Below are 20,450 nucleotides of genomic sequence, written 5' to 3'. Positions count from 1 at the left end.
TTGCGCGAATGCCATCATCGATCCACAGTTTCTGGTTAGGGTAGGTTTTAATAGTCACAGTGTGTAGAACATCTCCTATGCACTTCCTTATAAACACGCTCACCGGATCAGCGTATAAACCGATATTATTCTCTGAAGCTACCTGGAACATGTCCCAGCCCGTGTGATCATCACAATCTTGAAGTGTGGATTCCGATTGGTCAGAACATACAGTACATGTCAATTGCCTAGGAAACAGCAATAAGGAGACCCTTGCTGTAAAAGGGAAGGTACCAAAAGGAAGGTACCATTGAAGGCCCCATTATACACACAGTCAGCTTGAAGCAGTATGCATTGGTCTGATAGGGAGTTGACAAATTCATTATGTACCTTTCATCGCCAAAGCCATTTTAGCATTTACTGCACATGTTACTGAACAATCCAACCATTTCGTTCACATACAATATCCAATTCATAAGCGTTGACTAATACGTCTAGTGTCATGTGGTGGTCTGGCAGCATGCTGCTTTCTAGTGATTTTACTCCCTCTTCATCTGAAATGCAATAATAAAAACATGAATAACAATAAGCCTAGTCAGTCAGTAACTTGGCTAACCAGGCTAATTAAACACCTGTGTAAATGTGCACATCAGCCAAACTATACCCAACCAATACAGCCTACGAGTTTAGTCGCAGTGAAATTGGGAGGGGCATTTTTCTTGCCATCTTTTTCAGTCACCGATTAATACATAGGCAGTGGAATTAAGTAGTTTGACAAAAATGTGTTCAGAAGTCAGTAAAATGTATTTTAAAATATAGCTAGCAAATATAGCTATAGTTTAATTTTCTAGAAACCTAGCTAACATTAGCTACATGGCAGTGATGATGGTGGGAGTCAGCTAGCTACCGTTTCCGCAGTAGTTTCAATTTAGCTAGCTATCTAGCTAATGTTAATGGAATTTATATAAACTATCAATCAGATGATTAACTAGCAAATATATTAATTTTCTCCTCATACATATATAATGCTGCCTGATAAAGCGAGCCAGTTGATGGTAAAGCTGGGGCGGCAGGTAGCCTAGTGGTTAGAGCATTGGGCCAGTAACTGAAAGGTCGAGCTGACAAGGTGAAAATCTGTCGTTAATCCGGTTAATCCACTGTTCCTAGGCTGTCATTGTAAATAAGAATTTGTTCTTACCTGACTTGCCTAGTTAAATTTGAAAAAGCTAGGATGAATGTCAGATAGTTAACCCAACAGCAACTGGCAATGCAATGCCTGGTCTGTAGTTTGCCTTTTCAACCAAAAATCTGTGTACACAGATAAGAGACAATTACCTTCAAGGTGATTTGTTTTGCTTTTCTTTACCACATCCTCTCTTGTGCATGTGGTTAGCTACTTCCTGATATTTGATTGATGGAACAATCCAGCCAATGGATAGGCGGCTGTGGTTTTGGCAGAGGGAACTGATTGGTCAGGTGTAAAAGGTCTGCACCCAGAGAGCAAATCAAGATGTTAATGGCAAATTTCTTCCTACAAATTTACAAATCTTTCTACAATGTGACAAAAGTAACAGAACTCAGAGTGATCGCAGATTCAAAATCTGCAATTGTATTTTTGAATAACAGCAGTCGTAAATGGACTTGCAATAATTCTGAAAATAAATGATGTTTGCAAATCTTATTGATTGTAATAAAATGTAAAGTTACAAGTTTGCGTCCAATGTTAAATTTTTCAAACATCATACTAGTTTACGAAATTAATTTACACATTTGCGAATCGTACTTGCAACCGCAAAACTAAATTTGCAACTACGAATTGTAAAATGCAAACTCACATAGTTCTGTCATCATTATAATCCCATATTGAACGAGGAGAGAGCGAGAGAGACATTTCAGCAGAAGGTAGCCTATAAAATAATGATAGACTAACTAATTAGCTAATTAAAAACATATAACTAGCCATGCTACAAGCTATTAGCTAGTTAATTTGTATCTATAAGCATTAATGTCGTTGACTCATTGTTGCCTTTGCACCAGCAGTGTTGAGAAATAAATCTGACACTATTATTTGAAAGCTGGGATTCCCCTCTATTAAACAGTAGGCTAGCCATGTAATTCTGACAATGCTAAAATAGTCTAAAAATAGCCTAATTGACAAATAGCTTCCATGCTGTTGGTAAGCTCCATTGAAACCATATTTTAGCCTTATAAGGTTATAGATAAACATTTTTAATCCCTGCTTTAACACACCACATTGTAGCCTAAACAGCAGCTGCTCAGCAGGACCTTGATAGGCAGACTTGGGTGTGTTTTAAGTGCTGGATCAAAAACCTGCATACTCAGAAGCTCTTCAGATGGAGGGTAGACCACATGTACAGTAGCCAACAGGGCAGTTATTATACTTTGTGGGGGGGTTAAGTGCCTTGATCAAGGGCACAATAGCAAGAGATAGTACCCTTCATGGGATCAGAGACCAGTTGCCTTCTAGTGTCACTACCACATTTATGCAGTCTTTTTCAGGTAGGCTACATAGAGACGCCACCAATTATTGGTCATGGAAATTGTGTTCACATTATGGAGAATTCATGGAAAAGTCATGAAATTCCATCTGCCAAAATGTGTATGAACTCTTAAACAGTGAAAAATCTGACGTCTCTCTAGCATAATGCCATTTGGGAATTTCTGTGAAAAAAAGACAGCTCTTGCACCTCTTTCATCCCAAGTCAAGCATTGGGCACCGTAGGGATGCATTCTGTGCTCTGTAAACGGATTTGACCATTCACCATTCACGTGGATGGCCTATTTTGAAATCAAAACGGTGAATATCGCCAAAAAGCGCCAAGTTTGCTTCCCTGCACTTTAACCGCCGCTCCCCCTACCTTCCCCCTACCTTCCCCCTCTTCACCAGCCTTTCTCCCCCCTCTTTCCTTTTCTCTCTCTCTCCCTCCCTCTCTCTGATTAAAGCACATGATGCATACCAGCTAGACGGCTGTCTCACGCGTCACACCAGCTCTGTACTTCATTCTCTTTATGACTCTGTGTGATGGATGTGTGTGTTGACTCTGTGTGATGGATGTGTGTGTTAAAGACATGCTCCGTAACTTTGGCAACTAGTAAGTATTTTTTAAGCCTTTGGGCTGGATGTGTCAATGTGTAGCTCATACATGCACAATCTATGACAAGAATTACTGTCTTACCTCAATAAGCCACGTAATCCCTAGTTTGAAAGCGACTGTTTACTGGATGCGGTGTGGCGCCATTTTTTGATGTCACATAATTGCCGTGCTCAACTTGTTTTCATTTCAAAGACTCCACATGTCAACTTCACTTGTCTCTCTGCACCTCATTTATCATAAGACATTATGAATACCACTGCTGTGATTCGACGTGCCATGAGTTCTGTGATTATGACCGCTTTTGACAACCTCATATCCTTTGTCTATGTTTCGCTGAATAAAACCTACGCTTTATCAAGTCTACTATAATAATACAGTATATTGAGTCTGATTGCTTTGGATGAGAGAACTCCTCAATGTCTATGTGAGCACAGAATCTATTCTACCCCATGTTGCTTACAGAGTTTGCAGGATCATGGCGTGATCACAGCCACATATTTGTAGTGCTTATGTTCATTCATGACTCCCATGTATACCACAACCCACGTTAACATAATTTTTGCACTCAGTTACCATTGCGTGATTAGCTGTGGAGAAGAAAGCATCTAACTCATTTTCAGACTGGCCTGGAAAACAGGGAATAATTGTGATCACTGCTGCTTTCTCTGGCCCTAAGTACCCAAAGGGGGAAAACCCACTGAGTGCGCTACAAATTGATCATCCATTTGAGTTCATTCTTACTGCAAAGTTTTATCCTTGTTTGACATTCTACTTCTTGCTTGTTGACTTGACCTCTCTCTGACTGGTTTTGGAATCGCAGTGAAACACGCAACTATGCTTTCTGTGTTAGGATAGGCAGCCCCCAGCCGTCAGATATGGTAGAAGCGCTCAAGCAGTAACGATTCCAACTAACTCCAGAATCACAATTTCTGTTTTAAGACCAATGGCTATAACAAGGAAGTTAGTGTATGGCTGTTACAACTTACAACGCATCTTTCCATTAGGAACTCAGTAGTACAGTACATATGGCCTCAGTGAATGTATGTAGAGTACATACTATGGAGGCCTACATACTTAAGTACATAGCTTCAGTACAGTATGCATGGTTGGTCTCGGTTTGTCTCAGCACTTTTAGGGATGAAGGCCCTAAAACTGGTCAAAGACTCTAGCCACCCAAGTCATAGATTGTTCTCTCTGGTACCGCACGGCAAGCGATTCGATGCACCAAGTCTGGAACGAACAGGAATGCTAAATGGTTAGTTAAATAGTTAACCAAATAGCTACCTGGACTATCTGCATTGACCCTTTTTGCAAGTCTTTTGGCTCATCACATAGGCTGCTGTTACTGTTTATTATCTATCCTGTTGCCTAGTCACTTTATTCCTAGTTATATGTACATATCTACCTCAATTACCTCGTACCCCTGCACATCGACTCGGTACTGGTATTTAGCAAAGTTACCGTTACTGATTTTGTATTTATTATTACGTGTTTTTACGTTTTTTATACACATTTTTTTTTTCACTCTGCATTGTTGGGGAGGGCCCGTAAGTAAGCATTCAAATCAAATCAAATCAAATGTATTTATATAGCCCTTAGTACATCAGCTGATATCTCAAAGTGCTGTACAGAAACCCAGCCTAAAACCCCAAACAGCAAACAATGCAGGTGTAAAAGCACGGTAAGCATTGCACTGTTTGTCTAAACTTGTTGTTTACGAAGCATGTGACGAATACAATTTGATTATGATTTCATTTATCACAGTATCTCCCAGGGTAGAGCAACAGCCATTGTTATAGGGCTCCTCCTCATTACAGTAACTGAAAACCCTGACCCCCGGCAGGAAAGAACTGTGGTGTGACTGACTGTACTGTATGACATCATCCAGATGCCGACCAGACCAACACCCTTAGGTTCTGCAGTGGATCCAGGGCCAAGCAGCAGCTAGCACTGTCACGGAACAGATGCTGACATGTTTTCCCATAGGGGCCCCTACCGACCAACCGTCTCTCCCATACACACTCCCCTCCTTCCCCGCCCTACTAACCTTCCCATGTACTGTACACTCCATACCCTTCTTCCGAACACTTCCATAATTGCTCACTAGCCTCCATCCCTTCCTCCCTGCATTACTCATCTATCTCCCCCACTGATAAGGTAGCTCTGGTGGTCAGGGTGGGATTGTTAAAATAACACTGACTAGGAAAAATGGGAATGGAGAGAAAGTATACAGGTAACTGCCAAAATAAAGGAAACACTTGATGAAATGAGGAATACAAAGTGTTTCTCTCCACTTTCTGGAGGACTGAGTTTTGAAATCAGTGGAATTAGAGTATGATAGCTAAGGAGCTGGAGAAAATTCTGGAGCTTGGTTGCAAATATGCAGACGGGTTCAAAAAGAGTGTTGTAGAAGGCTGTTGTATGAATCACCTTTCTCCGGATTACATCTTCAAACTAAGGGCAACCATGGTGTCTGTGACAGAGAGGGAGAAGCGTCCGTCCATGTATACGGGTAAGATTGTCTAGCATTTTCAGATATGAACCGTTTCTAATTTTGTCAGAAGGTAGTTTTCATTTCAAGTTAAAGTGCACTGTTAGCTAGCTAGCTAGCTGGCTGGCTGGCTCGCTAGCTAACGTTACGTGTATGATCTGTGTAGTTATACTATTCATATCTCAGAGCCATTTGCATTGCTAGTTACAGGCTAATGTTAGCTAGTTAACATTAAACCTGGTTGGTTAGCTACATGCAGATTCATGCAGGATAGTAACGTCATGAGTTGGGATTATGGTACAATATTTAGCTACATGTCTAAACAAAAGACTCCACTAATGCAAGTAACCATTTCAATAGAATGATGTCATGGCGACAATTCTTGATACATTTACATTTAAGTCATTTAGCAGACGCTCTTATCCAGAGCGACTTACAAATTGGTGCGGTGCATTCACCTTATGACATCCAGTGGGACAGCCACTTTACAATAGTGCATCTAAATATTTTAAGGGGGGGGGGGGTGAGAAGGATTACTTTATCCTATCCTAAGTATTCCTTAAAGAGGTGGGGTTTCAGGTGTCTCCGGAAGGTGGTGATTGACTCCGCTGTCCTGGCGTCGTGAGGGAGTTTGTTCCACCATTGGGGAGCCAGAGTAGCGAACAGTTTTGACTGAGCTGAGCGGGAACTGTACTTCCTCAGTGGTAGGGAGACGAGCAGGCCAGAGGTGGATGAACGCAGTGCCCTTATTTGGGTGTAGGGCCTGATCAGAGCCTGGAGGTACTGAGGTGCCGTTCCCCTCACAGCTCCGTAGGCAAGCACCATGGTCTTGTAGCGGATGCGAGCTTCAACTGGAAGCCAGTGGAGAGAGCGGAGGAGCGGGGTGACGTGAGAGAACTTGGGAAGGTTGAACACTAGACGGGCTGCGGCGTTCTGGATGAGTTGTAGGGGTTTAATGGCACAGGCAGGGAGCCCAGCCAACAGCGAGTTGCAGTAATCCAGACGGGAGATGACAAGTGCCTGGATTAGGACCTGCGCCGCTTCCTGTGTGAGGCAGGGTCGTACTCTGCGGATGTTGTAGAGCATGAACCTACAGGAACGGGCCACCGCCTTGATGTTAGTTGAGAACGACAGGGTGTTGTCCAGGATCACGCCAAGGTTCTTTGCGCTCTGGGAGGAGGACACAATGGAGTTGTCAACCGTGATGGCGAGATCATGGAACGGGCAGTCCTTCCCGGGAGGAAGAGCAGCTCCGTCTTGCCGAAGTTCAGCTTGAGATGGTGATCCGTCATCCACACTGATATGTCTGCCAGACATGCAGAGATGCGATTCGCCACCTGGTCATCAGAAGGGGGAAAGGAGAAGATTAATTGTGTGTCGTCTGCATAGCAATGATAGGAGAGACCATGTGAGGTTATGACAGAGCCAAGTGACTTGGTGTATAGCGAGAATAGGAGAGGGCCTAGAACAGAGCCCTGGGGGACACCAGTGGTGAGAGCGCGTGGTGAGGAGACAGATTCTCGCCACGCCACCTGGTAGGAGCGACCTGTCAGGTAGGACGCAATCAAAGCGTGGGCCGCGCCAGAGATGCCCAACTCGGAGAGGGTGGAGAGGAGGATCTGATGGTTCACAGTATCGAAGGCAGCCGATAGGTCTAGAAGGATGAGAGCAGAGGAGAGAGAGTTAGCTTTAGCGGTGCGGAGCGCCTCCGTGATACAGAGAAGAGCAGTCTCAGTTGAATGACTAGTCTTGAAACCTGACTGATTTGGATCAAGAAGGTCATTCTGAGAGAGATAGCGGGAGAGCTGACCAAGGACGGCACGTTCAAGAGTTTTGGAGAGAAAAGAAAGAAGGGATACTGGTCTGTAGTTGTTAACATCGGAGGGATCGAGTGTAGGTTTTTTCAGAAGGGGTGCAACTCTCGCTCTCTTGAAGACGGAAGGGACGTAGCCAGCGGTCAGGGATAAGTTGATGAGCGAGGTGAGGTAAGGGAGAAGGTCTCCGGAAATGGTCTGGAGAAGAGAGGAGGGGATAGGGTCGAGCGGACAGGTTGTTGGGCGGCCGGCCGTCACAAGACGCGAGATTTCATCTGGAGAGAGAGGGGAGAAAGAGGTCAGAGCACAGGGTAGGGCAGTGTGAGCAGAACCAGCAGTGTCGTTTGACTTAGCAAACGAGGATCGGATGTCGTCGACCTTCTTTTCAAAATGGTTGACGAAGTCATCTGCAGAGAGGGAGGAGGGGGGGGAGGGGGAGGAGGATTCAGGAGGGAGGAGAAGGTGGCAAAGAGCTTCCTAGGGTTGGAGGCAGATGCTTGAAATTTAGAGTGGTAGAAAGTGGTTTTAGCAGCAGAGACAGAGGAGGAAAATGTAGAGAGGAGGGAGCGAAAGGATGCCAGGTCCGCAGGGAGGCGAGTTTTCCTCCATTTCCGCTCGGCTGCCCGGAGCCCTGTTCTGTGAGCTCGCAATGAGTCGTCAAGCCACGGAGCGGGAGGGGAGGACCGAGCCGGCCTGGAAGATAGGGGACATAGAGAGTCAAAGGATGCAGAAAGGGAGGAGAGGAGCGTTGAGGAGGCAGAATCAGGAGATAGGTTGGAGAAGGTTTGAGCAGAGGGAAGAGATGATAGGATGGAAGAGGAGAGAGTAGCGGGGGAGAGAGAGCGAAGGTTGGGACGGCGCGATACCATCCGAGTAGGGGCAGTGTGGGAAGTGTTGGATGAGAGCGAGAGGGAAAAGGATACAAGGTAGTGGTCGGAGACTTGGAGGGGAGTTGCAATGAGGTTAGTGGAAGAACAGCATCTAGTAAAGATGAGGTCGAGCGTATTGCCTGCCTTGTGAGTAGGGGGAAGGTGAGAGGGTGAGGTCAAAAGAGGAGAGGAGTGGAAAGAAGGAGGCAGAGAGGAATGAGTCAAAGGTAGATGTGGGGAGGTTAAAGTCGCCCAGAACTGTGAGAGGTGAGCCGTCCTCAGGAAAGGAGCTTATCAATGCATCAAGCTCATTGATGAACTCTCCGAGGGGACCTGGAGGGCGATAAATGATAAGGATGTTAAGCTTGAAAGGGCTGGTAACTGTGACAGCATGAAATTCAAAGGAGGCGATAGACAGATGGGTAAGGGGAGAAAGAGAGAATGACCACTTGGGAGAGATAAGGATCCCGATGCCACCACCCCGCTGACCAGAAGCTCTCGGAATGTGCGAGAACACGTGGGCGGACGAAGAGAGAGCAGTAGGAGTAGCAGTGTTATCTGTGGTGATCCATGTTTCTGTCAGTGCCAAGAAGTCGAGGGACTGGAGGGAGGCATAGGCTGAGATGAACTCTGCCTTGTTGGCCGCAGATCGGCAGTTCCAGAGGCTACCGGAGACCTGGAACTCCACGTGGGTCGTGCGCGCTGGGACCACCAGATTAGGGTGGCAGCGGCCACGCGGTGTGGAGCGTTTGTATGGTCTGTGCAGAGAGGAGAGAACAGGGATAGACAGACACATAGTTGACAGGCTACAGAAGAGGCTACGCTAATGCAAGGAGATTGGAATGACAAGTGGACTACACGTCTCGAATGTTCAGAAAGTTAAGCTTACGTAGCAAGAATCTTATTGACTAAAATGATTAAAATGATACAGTACTGCTGAAGTAGGCTAGCTGGCAGTGGCTGCGTTGTTGACTTTGTAGGCTAGCTGGCAGTGGCTGCGTTGTTGACACTACACTAATCAAGTCGTTCCGTTGAGTGTAATAGTTTCTACAGTGCTGCTATTCGGGGCTAGCTGGCTAGCTAGCAGTGTTGATTACGTTACGTTGCGTTAAAAGAACGACAATAGCTGGCTAGCTAACCTAGAAAATCGCTCTAGACTACACAATTATCTTTGATACACAGACGGCTATGTAGCTAGCTATGTAGCTAGCTACGATCAAACAAATCAAACCGTTGTGCTGTAAAGAAATGAAATGAAAAATGTGATACTACCTGTGGAGCGAAGCGGAATGCGACCGCGTTGTTGAGTGCGGAAGTTCTATTCAGTAGACGTTGGCTAGCTGTTGGCTAGCTAGCAGAGTCTCCTACGTTAAGGACGACAAATAGCTGGCTAGCTAACCTCGGTAAATTAAGATAATCACTCTAAGACTACACGCTCTAAACTACACAATTATCTTGGATACGAAGACAGCAAAGACAACTATGTAGCTAGCTAACACTACACTAATCAAGTCGTTCAGTTGAGTGTAATAGTTTCTACAGTGCTGCTATTCGGTAGACGGTGGACGTTTGCTAGCTGGCTAGCTGCTGGGCAGATAGCAGTGTAGACTACGTTAGGACGACGAAATACGAAGTTGCAATAGAAGTGCTGACTGTTTCACTTTGTTGTCCTCTTTCTTTTCCTTTTTCTTCTGTCCTTCTTTTGTCCTTATTTTGTCTTCCTTTCTTCTGTTAACTAGATATTTTTTGTTGTTATTCTTTGTAAGCTAGCTAGCTTCTTACAGGAGAGTCCCTAGCTTGATAGACGTAGCTGGTAAATTCACTCTGGCGATCTACTCCGATTTCAGACCACTCTCATCCGAGTGTGCCAGAGCGCAGAATAACTGCCGAATTTATGAACACTCAACACCTGTTGAATATGGCCGCTGTCAATAAACATTGGCAAAAATCATAATTATTTTTCTGCAGTCACAAACGCTCTGGATAACATAAAAACAGCCTAACCAGCTCTGCTAGGGTAAGTAAAATGGTCAGTGAGCTGTTCTCTCATTTGTGTCTGGGAGTAGCTAGCAAGCTAGCCAACGTTAGTCAGTTAGCTTGGGTGCTTGACTACTCCTTGGCCAGAGCGTCCAGTGTGCGTTCTGAACAACAATTTGACAATGCTCAGAGTTTACAAATGCCCAGAGCGCACTCTGAGCACACTCTGACACTCCAGATTAAATTTATGAACAGACCCGTAGTATAAACCAGCCTTTCGTCTTGAAATCTTTGGTTGTTTAGTACATGGCCTCATATGTGAATCCTTCTAGAGATGGGTGGGGCTAAGGCTTAAGAGGGTGTGAACAATGCTGAATGGGTGTAGACAAAGAAGAGCTCTCCTGTAGGTGTACCAAAACATTCAAGAAGGGACATTATCTCAGAAGTGAGGTTACAAGTTTATCAATTTTCAAAGCAGAATAACTTTCCCATTGTTTCTCAACTGTAGTGTATGATATATCATGTTGTAGCTCTGAGTCTCTACTTTGATCCAATGTAAGAAACACAATTTCTAATTTTGCTACATATGATCGAGCCGATCGGTCACATTTCTCTTCCTCATCTGACAACACTATTTATAACTGTATCACATACGCACATAAGACATACCTGTAGAGAGATCACTTCCAGGTCAGAGAGATCATGTATTAGAGGTCAGAGTTTACAGAGTTCACAGCCAATTAAAGTGTGTGAAATGAGCCCAGCGTGAGTCATTATGCAGATGTGATGCAAATGTCCTCTAGAGGTGAGACTAAGAAATAAAGAGGTGTCAGACTCTTTGTGACCTGACCTGTCTCTACTCTCTAACGCCAGACCACTGGGTTGATAATGAGGGAAACTATATCACTGATCAACCTTATGAACACAAAAACATCCTCGTGCACAATAACGAGAGAAACAGCACTGTAAAAGGATCGTATTCTGTAATTAATGTATTGCCCTAAAAACAATGATCCAGCACCCAACTGTTTTTGAAGTGTGACCTGTGAGGGGAGCACATTGGCTATTATTTCATAATGAGAGAAATACCATCACCGGCCAGCCAACACACCCTTAGGAAAACTCATCATAGACCTATCAATCAACACTGTAATTCCAGGTATGTACAGGGAGGACACAAGCAATTACCAGTGTAATTTAAAGATCCAGATCTCATTAGCTTTATTGACAGACGCACACACACAGTGTGTCTAAATAAAGGTGACATCCTAGGGAGAGAGAGAGAAAGAGAGATTGAGAGAGGTGAAGGCTAAATGTTGTTGATGCTGGAGGCAGTGTATGGATCAGGGCCATCAACTGAACACAGAATGATGGATTAGTCTCATTATGTCATTATATGGCAGGACCTAGACAGACCATACGAATCAATATACCTGTCATATTCAGCTGGCATCTATTTAGACAGTAGACAGGGGTATGATATGACAAGTGACAGGCATGTTGATGGCCTTCAGAGGAGGAAGTATTATATTAACGGTGAGAATTGTGGGAGTGTGTGTGCGAACATACAGTATATGCAGTATGTGTCTAGTAAGGGTGTTACTCTCCTCTGGCTTGTGTCACCTATCCCCATGGTAACAGGGTCATCACATGATCATGGTCGGTCGGTCTGGCCATCTGCTGCTCTGCTCTGGGTATTTCTGGCTGTTGGGGCGTGTTGGTGCTAAGCGCTACTGGTTAGGGCAGTGGAGATGGGGGGGGCATAAGGGGACAGTTTTGGGTTGTAGTGCGGAGGTTTGGATGAGGGCCACTGACTCCTCTCCGACCAGGCACATCAACTCCGTGGGGTGATAAGAGGTATGGGGAGGAGGGAGGTCGTGAGCAGATGTTCTCTTTTCCCACTGGGACCTCCACAGAGCCTTTGTAGAACCACTTTCCCTCAATTCTCTGTAAATGAGTGCCGCGTGCTCACTGCTCCGTGGCGAGTGAGTGAGTGAGGAAAAAGGAGAGCTGGACATATGGAGCTGTTACAGCACAACATGCTGCCTAGCTGGCAGGGTGTCTCTGTCTCTGTCTCTACACCAGGGGCTTGGATCGGAGTTGGTTACTCCTCCTTCTTCCTATTTACAACAGCTCCATGTAAACATGTTTCATTGGAAGGGTGTCTCCTCTCCATAGCTCTGGGACTGGAACAGTGACCTACTGCCTGTAACTGCCTCCTTAGTTACTCGTCCTCCTCCTTCTTCTTAGTTCCTATTTTTACCCGTCTTGTTGCCACTGAAAACCGTCTACATGCCTGTGCCATCCCATCCATCCAGGGCCGGTCCGCCCCCTTTAGGCGGGGGCGGTCCGAGCTAAACTTACCAAGAAGCACCTCCAACAACACATAAAACCTCACGTTAATTATACAAAAAAAGAGAAGACAATTTCTCTCACCCAGTTGCATATGGGCTATCTAGGTGAGCACTGATGCAAAATAATTTTGCGTGTTCATGCCGAGCGCACCTCTCCAGGGTGCTGTTGGAGAGATGCAGCGCTCCACCAACGGTCCGTCACAAAAAATCTTCTAACATAAATCATGTGGCCTACAGCCTATGGTAGAACGAGTGTGGCCTTTTCTATACCCTACAGGCTGGAGATCAAATGTGTGACAATGTTATGATACAGATACGTTTTTTACCTTATGCCCGTTTCTCTTCAAATAGCTAAACCTAAATGGCGCCCAATCAAACACAAGTGCTTCGATGTGAATATAACACGGCAACAAACACCATATCCTCAAAACAGAACAGATCAAAGTAAAAATGGAAAATATGGAATTAAAAATCAGGCTACTCAGAACTGCTGTCCAGGAGTTTCAACCCATGGGCTAAATTGTCATGATTATCAGTGGTTTCAAGTTTGTATCTGTCAACTTTTGAAGAGATGATTACAGCTGACAAATTCAATACTTCTGCATTTTCCCGCAGTGTAAACACATTGATTCTCATTGCAAATAGGCTCAGGATAACTCCTGATAAAGTCAGGTAGCTGATATGCAGTGCTTACATAGACAAAATGATTAGTCACAGTAAAATTTTAAAAAAGACGAAAAAAGTCAATGCAACTACTTGTTTTACAAAACGGTAGGCCTGCCACACGGATGAACATTCGTAAAATTCCAATGCAGGCCAACGCTGCCGGCTACACCCCAGTAAGCACGGACCGTCACCAAAGTCTTTTGGGTGTATTATTTTGGCCCTGTCCTGACAAGACTTATGTCCTGGGTCATTTTTTTTTGCTGCGATCCGGACCTGCCTTGATTTCAACATCTAAACACCGGACCCAATCTGAATCGATCATAGTTTTATTTGTCACATGCACAGGAACAGTGGAATTCTTAACTTTTTATTCTCAGTAATAAAAATATATAATAATAATAAAACACAAGAAATAAGAAATAATATAATAATAATATAATATATGCCATTTAGCAGACGCTTTTATCCAAAGCGACTTACAGTCATGTGTGCATACATTCTACGTATGGGTGGTCCCGGGGATCAAACCCACTACCCTGGCGTTACAAGCGCCATGCTCTACCAACTGAGCTACAGAAGGACCACATAAATGAGGAAATTATATACAGGGTCAGTGCCAAATGTACAATGTGCAGGGATACTGGATTATTGAGGTAGATATGTACATATAGGCAGGGATTAGGAGGAAGTGACTGGTAGCAGGATAAATAATGAATAATAATAATAAACAGTATGGCAGCAGCATAAGTGGTGGGTCGGTGTGTATGTAAGTGTAAGTGTGTGGGTGTTAACCTCTTGCTCCTACCTGGCACGCAGGCGTCCCATCTAGAGCTCTGGAAATGCAAATGCGCTACGCTAAATGCTAATAGTATTAGTTAAAACTCAAACGTTCATCGTTGTGAATCCAGGCAACAAGTCAGATTTTTAAAATGCTTTTCGGTGAAAGCATGAGAAGCTATTATCTGATAGCATGTAACACCCCAAAAGACCCGCAGGGGACGTAAACAAAATAATTAGCATAGTCGGCGCTAAACAAACCGCACAAATGAAATATAAAACATTCATTACCTTTGACCATCTACTTTGTTGGCACTCCTAGATGTCCCATAATCACTATTGGGTCTTTTTTTCTATTAAATCGGTCCATATATAGCCTAGATATCGATCTATGAAGACTGTGCGATAAACAGAAAAAAAAATTGTGTTTTATAACGTAACGTCATTTTTTAAAATTCAAAAAGTCGATGATAAACTTTCACAAAACACTTCAAAATACTTTTGTAATGCAACTTTAGGTATTAGTAAACGTTAATAAGCGATCAAATTAATCACGAGACGAAGTGTTTTCTATAGGGGTCCGTCTTGAAATACTGTCGTGTATTTCTCAACCAAAATATCCGGTCGGAGACCTGAAGAAAAGAATTGGCAAAGAATTGGCAAATGACAAGACTGTTGACATCGTGTGGAAGCTGTAGGTACTGCAACCTCAGCCCTATTTAATGTCTTTCGCCCATAACAATTGGTTGAAGCGGCGGATGGATATATTTTTCCACTTTCAGTGATCAGATTTTCCTGCACTTTTCAATGAAACACACGTTCTGTTAAAGTCACAGCCGTGATTTAACTAGTTTTATAAACGTCTGAGTGTTTTCTATCCACACATACTGATCATATGCATATACTATATTCCTGGCATGAGTAGCAGGGCGCTGAAATGTTGCGCGATTTTTAACAGTATGTTCGAAAAAGTAGAGGGTCGACTGAAGAGGTTAATGTGAGTGTGTGAGTCTGTGTGTGTGCAAGAGTGTCAGTGTAGGCGTGACAGGGCTGTAAACAGGACTGAAAAGTGACTGGTAGCAGGAATATATAAATACTTATGGTAACATACTAATGGTAATTGATACAATGGGTGGGTCTAATCGTTAATGCTGATTGGTTAAAACCGCATTCCAGGCAGTGTCTATTCCACAAGTTACCACCGGCTAAATCTATGACGTTAAAATGCCTATTTACTTTGTTCCATCTGACTGCGCAATCCACTGTCTCATCAGCCCAGCCAGGTAATTTATAAACCTGATCTCCACTATAAAAAGCATCTAGACATTATCTCACATTTCTTTTAGACTAACATTTAGTTTTCAACAGCGGAAATTTGTATAAACCTTGCTGTCTGTCTCTCCAACATTTTCAACCTTGTTTCAATATTCAAATTCGATCTCCAGCTGTCCCATAGTAATGAACTTGTTGGAAGTCAGGATGAGTCAGGCAGCGTTTCTCAGCCAGTCGAAATCATGAATCTGCTGGCATCATTTTTATCGATATATACAAAGAAATGTCAATTGAAAAAAGGTAAAAATGAAACAAAGTGCAGCTGTCTGGCCGAACAACACCCATGCCAATATATCCTCCAAATACTGGCTTCTCGGGCATTATCCCTTAAATATACATGTAAACAGGAGTAATTGTGACCAGTAGCAGAATAAATAGATAAGATACTAATGGTAATGACAATCAATAATCACTGAACTGTAGAGTAGAGGTATTAATAAATACAATCAATAAAAAAATTAGCTGCTGGGTAGGGGAGCAGCCCAAACATAGATGTATAAGTTTGGTTCAGATTTGGTAGGGTCCTGTAATGGCGTTCTTCTATCTCCTCCTCTGATGAAGAGGTAGAACAAGGATTGGACCAAAATGCAGCGTGATGATGATTCATGATATAATTTTAATGAAGGAAAAAACATATACAAGCGGAAACTACAAAATAATGAAAAGTGAAAACCGAAACAGCCCTATCTGGTGCAAACACAAAGACAGGAACAATCACCCACAAAATACACAGTGAAACCCAGGCTACCTAAATATAGTTCCCAATCAGAGACAACGAGAATCACCTGACTCTGATTGAGAACCGCCTCAGGCAGCCAAGCCTATGCTAGACACACCCCAAATCAGCCACAATCCCAATGCCTACAAAAAAAAACAATACGACAACACAATAAACCCATGTCACACCCTGGCCTGGGGCCTGTTGCACAAAAGTAGAATTAAGACATCCGGGATAAATGACTCAGCTGAGCTCAATGAAGCCAAAACATGTGCGTCCAGGCTTAATTGGTTGCACAAAGACCAAGCCAGGATGAGCAGACACGGATTCATTAAGCCAGGTGAAACCAATCCTGGATAGGTGCGCGCTCACGGCTCACTCAAATAGACCCCGCCACAGATCACAGATTAACTGATTTACCATGGCAACTAGAGCCGCGTACTTTTCCCCGTCGGAAGCACAAATCCTCATGGAGGCATACGAGGAGGTAAAAGATATAATTAAGAAGAAAGGCAACACCGCCACAGTGATAAAGCAAAGAGAAAAAGCGTGGCAAAGTATTGCAGACCGCCTGAATGCGTAAGTAGTGCACAATTACACACTCACCGCTCCCCTGAAACATCACAATTACAATTCAAATATTTAATTCACATCTCCAAAAACGCAGTTGTACTGTAATTATGAAACGGTTACATTTTTAATTGAAATGCACTGCAGATATGAGTGAAATTGTGTAAAGTAAGTCCATCACACTGTATAAAGCTATGATAAATTATTATTAAAGCCTTACATTATTATTTAACGTTACTACGCTCAGTACGGTTTAATCTTAGCCGTTGTACTCTGCTTCTTATGTTGTCCACCGTTTTTTTTGTGTTTCTCCTGCTTTCATTAATGTAAAGCTGCTTTGACAGAATGAAACAATTGTGAAAAGTGCTATATAAATAAAATTTAATTGAATAAATAGATGAGCTATAATAATAATCACTTTAATTTATATAGCGCCTTTCAAAGGACCCAAGGTCGGTTGCTCACTGCACTGCAAAAATGTCTTTCTTACTTAGTATTTTTGTCTTGTTTTCAGTAAAAAAAAAATATCTAAAAAACATCTTGAATATTTTCTTGAGCAAAATTACCTAGGAAAATAAGCAAAAAAATATGCCAGTGAAACGAGAACTTTTCTAAAATTAAGTGTTTATGGAAAAAGTAAACTTATTTCAAGAGAATTTTTATTATATTGACAGATTTTTTATTTGCTTGTTTTAAGCACACATTTACTTAAAGTTTATATTTTTTGTCTAAACTATACTTATTTTGCTAGGTCATTTAGCAAATCAAGAAAATACATCTTTATTTAAGTTTTAAAAAATATATATTTTTACTGAAAACAAGACAAAAATACCAAGTAATTTTTTGCAGTGTGACTCCATTAAATGTGTGTGTGTGTGTGTAGATTAAACATGAACGGGCCAAAACGGACATGGCAGCAGGTCAAAATCAAATACAAGAACATTCTGCAGAATGGTATGGTCCCTGACTAATATTTAACAAAGCAGAAGCATATATTGTACCCAGAAGGTGCCTGCTCACACATTGTCTGTACTGTTTTAGCAGTGAAAAAGAATACCCACAGACAAGGCACGGGTGGTGGGTCACCAAAGGCTGACCTTACCCCAGCAGAGGACATGGCCTTGGAGCTAAATAAAGGCAGGCCCGTCTTAGAGGGGATCCCTGGGGGGAAAGAGACGAGCATAGGTTCCTCCCAAGATGCCACCCGCTTCATTCAAGGTATGTCCTTCCATCTCTACATGGGATACAACCACATTCATATTGAATCAATTTGGACTGTCTGACTTTGGTTTACCTATTGCCTTGCAGTGTCTGGCAGCACTGTGTTCCTGTTAGAGCCACCAGCACAAGCACCAGACAATGCTGATCCAGTGAGTACTCCATCAAAGGCATACTGTAGGCCTGGCATGTCTTGTCTACTAGCTTCAATATGAATCCGATTAAATGTGATAGGGTGAAGGCCCCAGTGCAGCAGCAACAGCACATGATGGAGACGATGATGATGAGGAGGAGACCATCTCTCTGGATTCCAGAAGGCATGAGGTATCATGGTAAGACTGTGAAAGTACTATTTACTCTACAATGGTGAGGAGTCCTCATCAAAATCAAAAAATCTAATTTCTTTTACAGGACCCAGATGCTATACAGTGGGAAAACCAGCCTGGCAACATAGTGCGTATTAATAAAAGGACACCACATCCTGCCAAATTCCAGCTGCGCTAATTGTATTGTGTTCACAGAGCTCACAAGCTATCAGAAAGTTGTATGGCAACCACCTCCGGCGCCAAATAGAACTGGCAGACATAGACATTCAGTACAAGAAGAAAAAGATGGAAAATCTTGCACTGGAGTCCAAAATAAAAAAGAGGACAATTAGGAAACTGGACCTTGAAATAAAAAAACTTGAGAGGGAGGTGAGATATGCCTTCAATGTACACTGTATGCTAACTGTAACACAAATGTATTAATCATTATTTGTATTTCCTCCCCAGCTCCAAGAAGATGACACAGCTCAAAATAAAAATTAGGTATATTCTCGTAAAGTCAAGTGAGCCATGACATATGAGCTCTTATTGTGAGCACACAGGACGGTGGCATCTTTCTAAGGTTTTTTTATTTTCCCAGCAATCAGTACAACCAAGTCATCGTTATAAGGCATCGCCCTCTTTTGCCCACCCCCCCAGCACCAGGTGTGGCCACTAGCCTACATGAAGGCCCAAAATTGTGTGTTCCTTTCTGCTCTGACAATGGCATGCCCATTCGTGCGAGATGTGGTGGATGAAGAAGCACTTGTGCTGAGGAGAGCCTTCAGGCGAGAAAGGGTCTTCAGGGACCGGTTGGACCCACTGGCCTTCCCTGACGACCATCTATATGAAAGATACAGGTTTTCTGCAGATGGCATCAGGTATCTATGCAGACTACTGGGTCCCAGGATTAAGCACCGCACTGCACGGAGCCATGCACTGAGTGTGGAGCAAATGGTTTGTGTGGCCTTGCGCTTTTTTGCTAGTGGAGCCTTCCTGTACTCAGTGGGGGATGCAGAACAGCTGAACAAGGCCACAATTTGCCACACAATAAGGAGTGTGTGTCTGGCTATCAAAGCATTAGCAGATGTCTTCATCTCCTTCCCTGGCCACAGAAGACTCTGTGACATCAAAGAGGAGTTCTATAGGTTTGCAGGTAAGAGGATCTACAAATTACAGGACAACTGTTAACACATAGTAGGATACTCATTACTTTGTGTGACAGGTTTCCCCAATGTCATTGGTGCAGTGGACTGCACACACATAAGGATAAAAGCCCCCTCAGGTGCCCATGAGGCCGATTTTGTGAATAGGAAATCCTTTCACAGCATTAATGTTCAGGTGAACATAACTTTTGATATTGTCCATTGACGAACACTCTGCATTGCCAGTGATGTGCATTGATTGGTGTAATATTCCTCATCTTATGATTTCAGATGGTCTGCAATGCTGACTGTGTGATCAGCAATGTTGTGGCAAAATGGCCTGGCTCAGTCCATGACTCCAGAATCTTTCGGGCCTCTGAAATCTATCAGTGCCTATCACAAGGTAAGCCACACAACCCCTATTTATAACCATCATGGCTGTGTCATGAATATCACTGTGTTTATGAGGTAGTAATGATGAGATTTTGTGTTGACAGGTGAATTCTCTGGTGTGTTGCTGGGAGACAGGGGTATGGCTGCCAGCCTTTTCTCCTGACACCTTTCACAGACCCCCAGGAAGCACAGCAGGCCTACAACCATGCCCATGCCAGGACCAGGGCCAGAGTTGAAATGACCTTTGGCCTCCTGAAGGCACGCTTTCACTGCCTTCACAAATTAAGGGTCAGCCCTGTTAGGGCATGTGATATTACTGTGGCTTGTGCTGTCCTCCACAATGTGGCCTGCCTGAGGAAGGAGAGGGCCCCCAGAGTGCCACCAGCCATGGACTGGGACAATCCGGCAATCTTCCCTGATGACGACAGTGGTCGGCTGCTGAGGGACCAATATGTGTTGAATTATTTTAGTTAGTATGTGTGCTTTCAATTTTGGTTAAATATGTCCTGCGGTGGCAGAGGAATTTGGTTTTTTTTTGGGTTCGTTTTTTTTACGAATTTGGCCTCTTATGATGTTTGTGCGGTATACTGTGTGTAATACAAGGCTGCAGGGAGGCTACTGCATCCATTCATTTGTCTGTTCAGTTGATGTGTATGGATTTGTCCTGCATTTATTTTAGTGTGCAGACATGCAGGGTGTGTTATATACAGACCTTTGAATGTGTAT

General features: G+C 43.4%; 2 protein-coding genes across 5 annotated transcripts in view; one reads left to right on the top strand and one right to left on the bottom strand.

Annotated features, from left to right (window-relative positions):
- The window catches only part of LOC124048606 (band 4.1-like protein 4), a 109,089-nt gene that overhangs the window by 70,406 nt on the left and 18,233 nt on the right, over window positions 1-20,450 (bottom strand). The gene's annotated exons all lie outside the window — the stretch shown is intronic.
- LOC124048608 lies at window positions 16,291-18,869 on the top strand. Of its 2 annotated transcripts, XM_046369563.1 has the most exons (9): window positions 16,291-16,672; window positions 17,547-17,617; window positions 17,705-17,881; window positions 17,972-18,033; window positions 18,116-18,205; window positions 18,293-18,334; window positions 18,403-18,576; window positions 18,655-18,690; window positions 18,788-18,869. In XM_046369563.1, the coding sequence occupies exons 1-8, from the start codon at window positions 16,515-16,517 to the stop codon at window positions 18,688-18,690; spliced, it is 810 nt and encodes a 269-aa protein (XP_046225519.1). In that variant the 5' UTR covers window positions 16,291-16,514; the 3' UTR covers window positions 18,788-18,869. The 2 variants fall into 2 exon arrangements, with proteins under 2 accessions (XP_046225519.1, XP_046225520.1); XM_046369564.1 differs by lacking the exon at window positions 17,547-17,617 and having other exon boundaries at window positions 16,535-16,672.

The sequence above is a fragment of the Oncorhynchus gorbuscha genome, linkage group LG11 (genome assembly GCF_021184085.1).
Source record: "Oncorhynchus gorbuscha isolate QuinsamMale2020 ecotype Even-year linkage group LG11, OgorEven_v1.0, whole genome shotgun sequence".
Lineage (NCBI taxonomy): Eukaryota > Metazoa > Chordata > Actinopteri > Salmoniformes > Salmonidae > Oncorhynchus > Oncorhynchus gorbuscha.
Note: the sequence above shows the minus strand (reverse complement) of the source record. Positions and strands in the feature narration are given on the sequence as shown.

Coding starts and splice junctions, on each gene's coding strand:
- LOC124048608 (XM_046369563.1), top strand. CDS start 16,515: ATGGCAACTAGAGCCGCGTACTTTTCCCCGTCGGAAGCACAAATCCTC. Junction 17,618..17,704: donor CAAGAACATTCTGCAGAATG/GTATGGTCCCTG, acceptor GTACTGTTTTAG/CAGTGAAAAAGAATACCCAC. Junction 18,034..18,115: donor CACCAGACAATGCTGATCCA/GTGAGTACTCCA, acceptor TAAATGTGATAG/GGTGAAGGCCCCAGTGCAGC.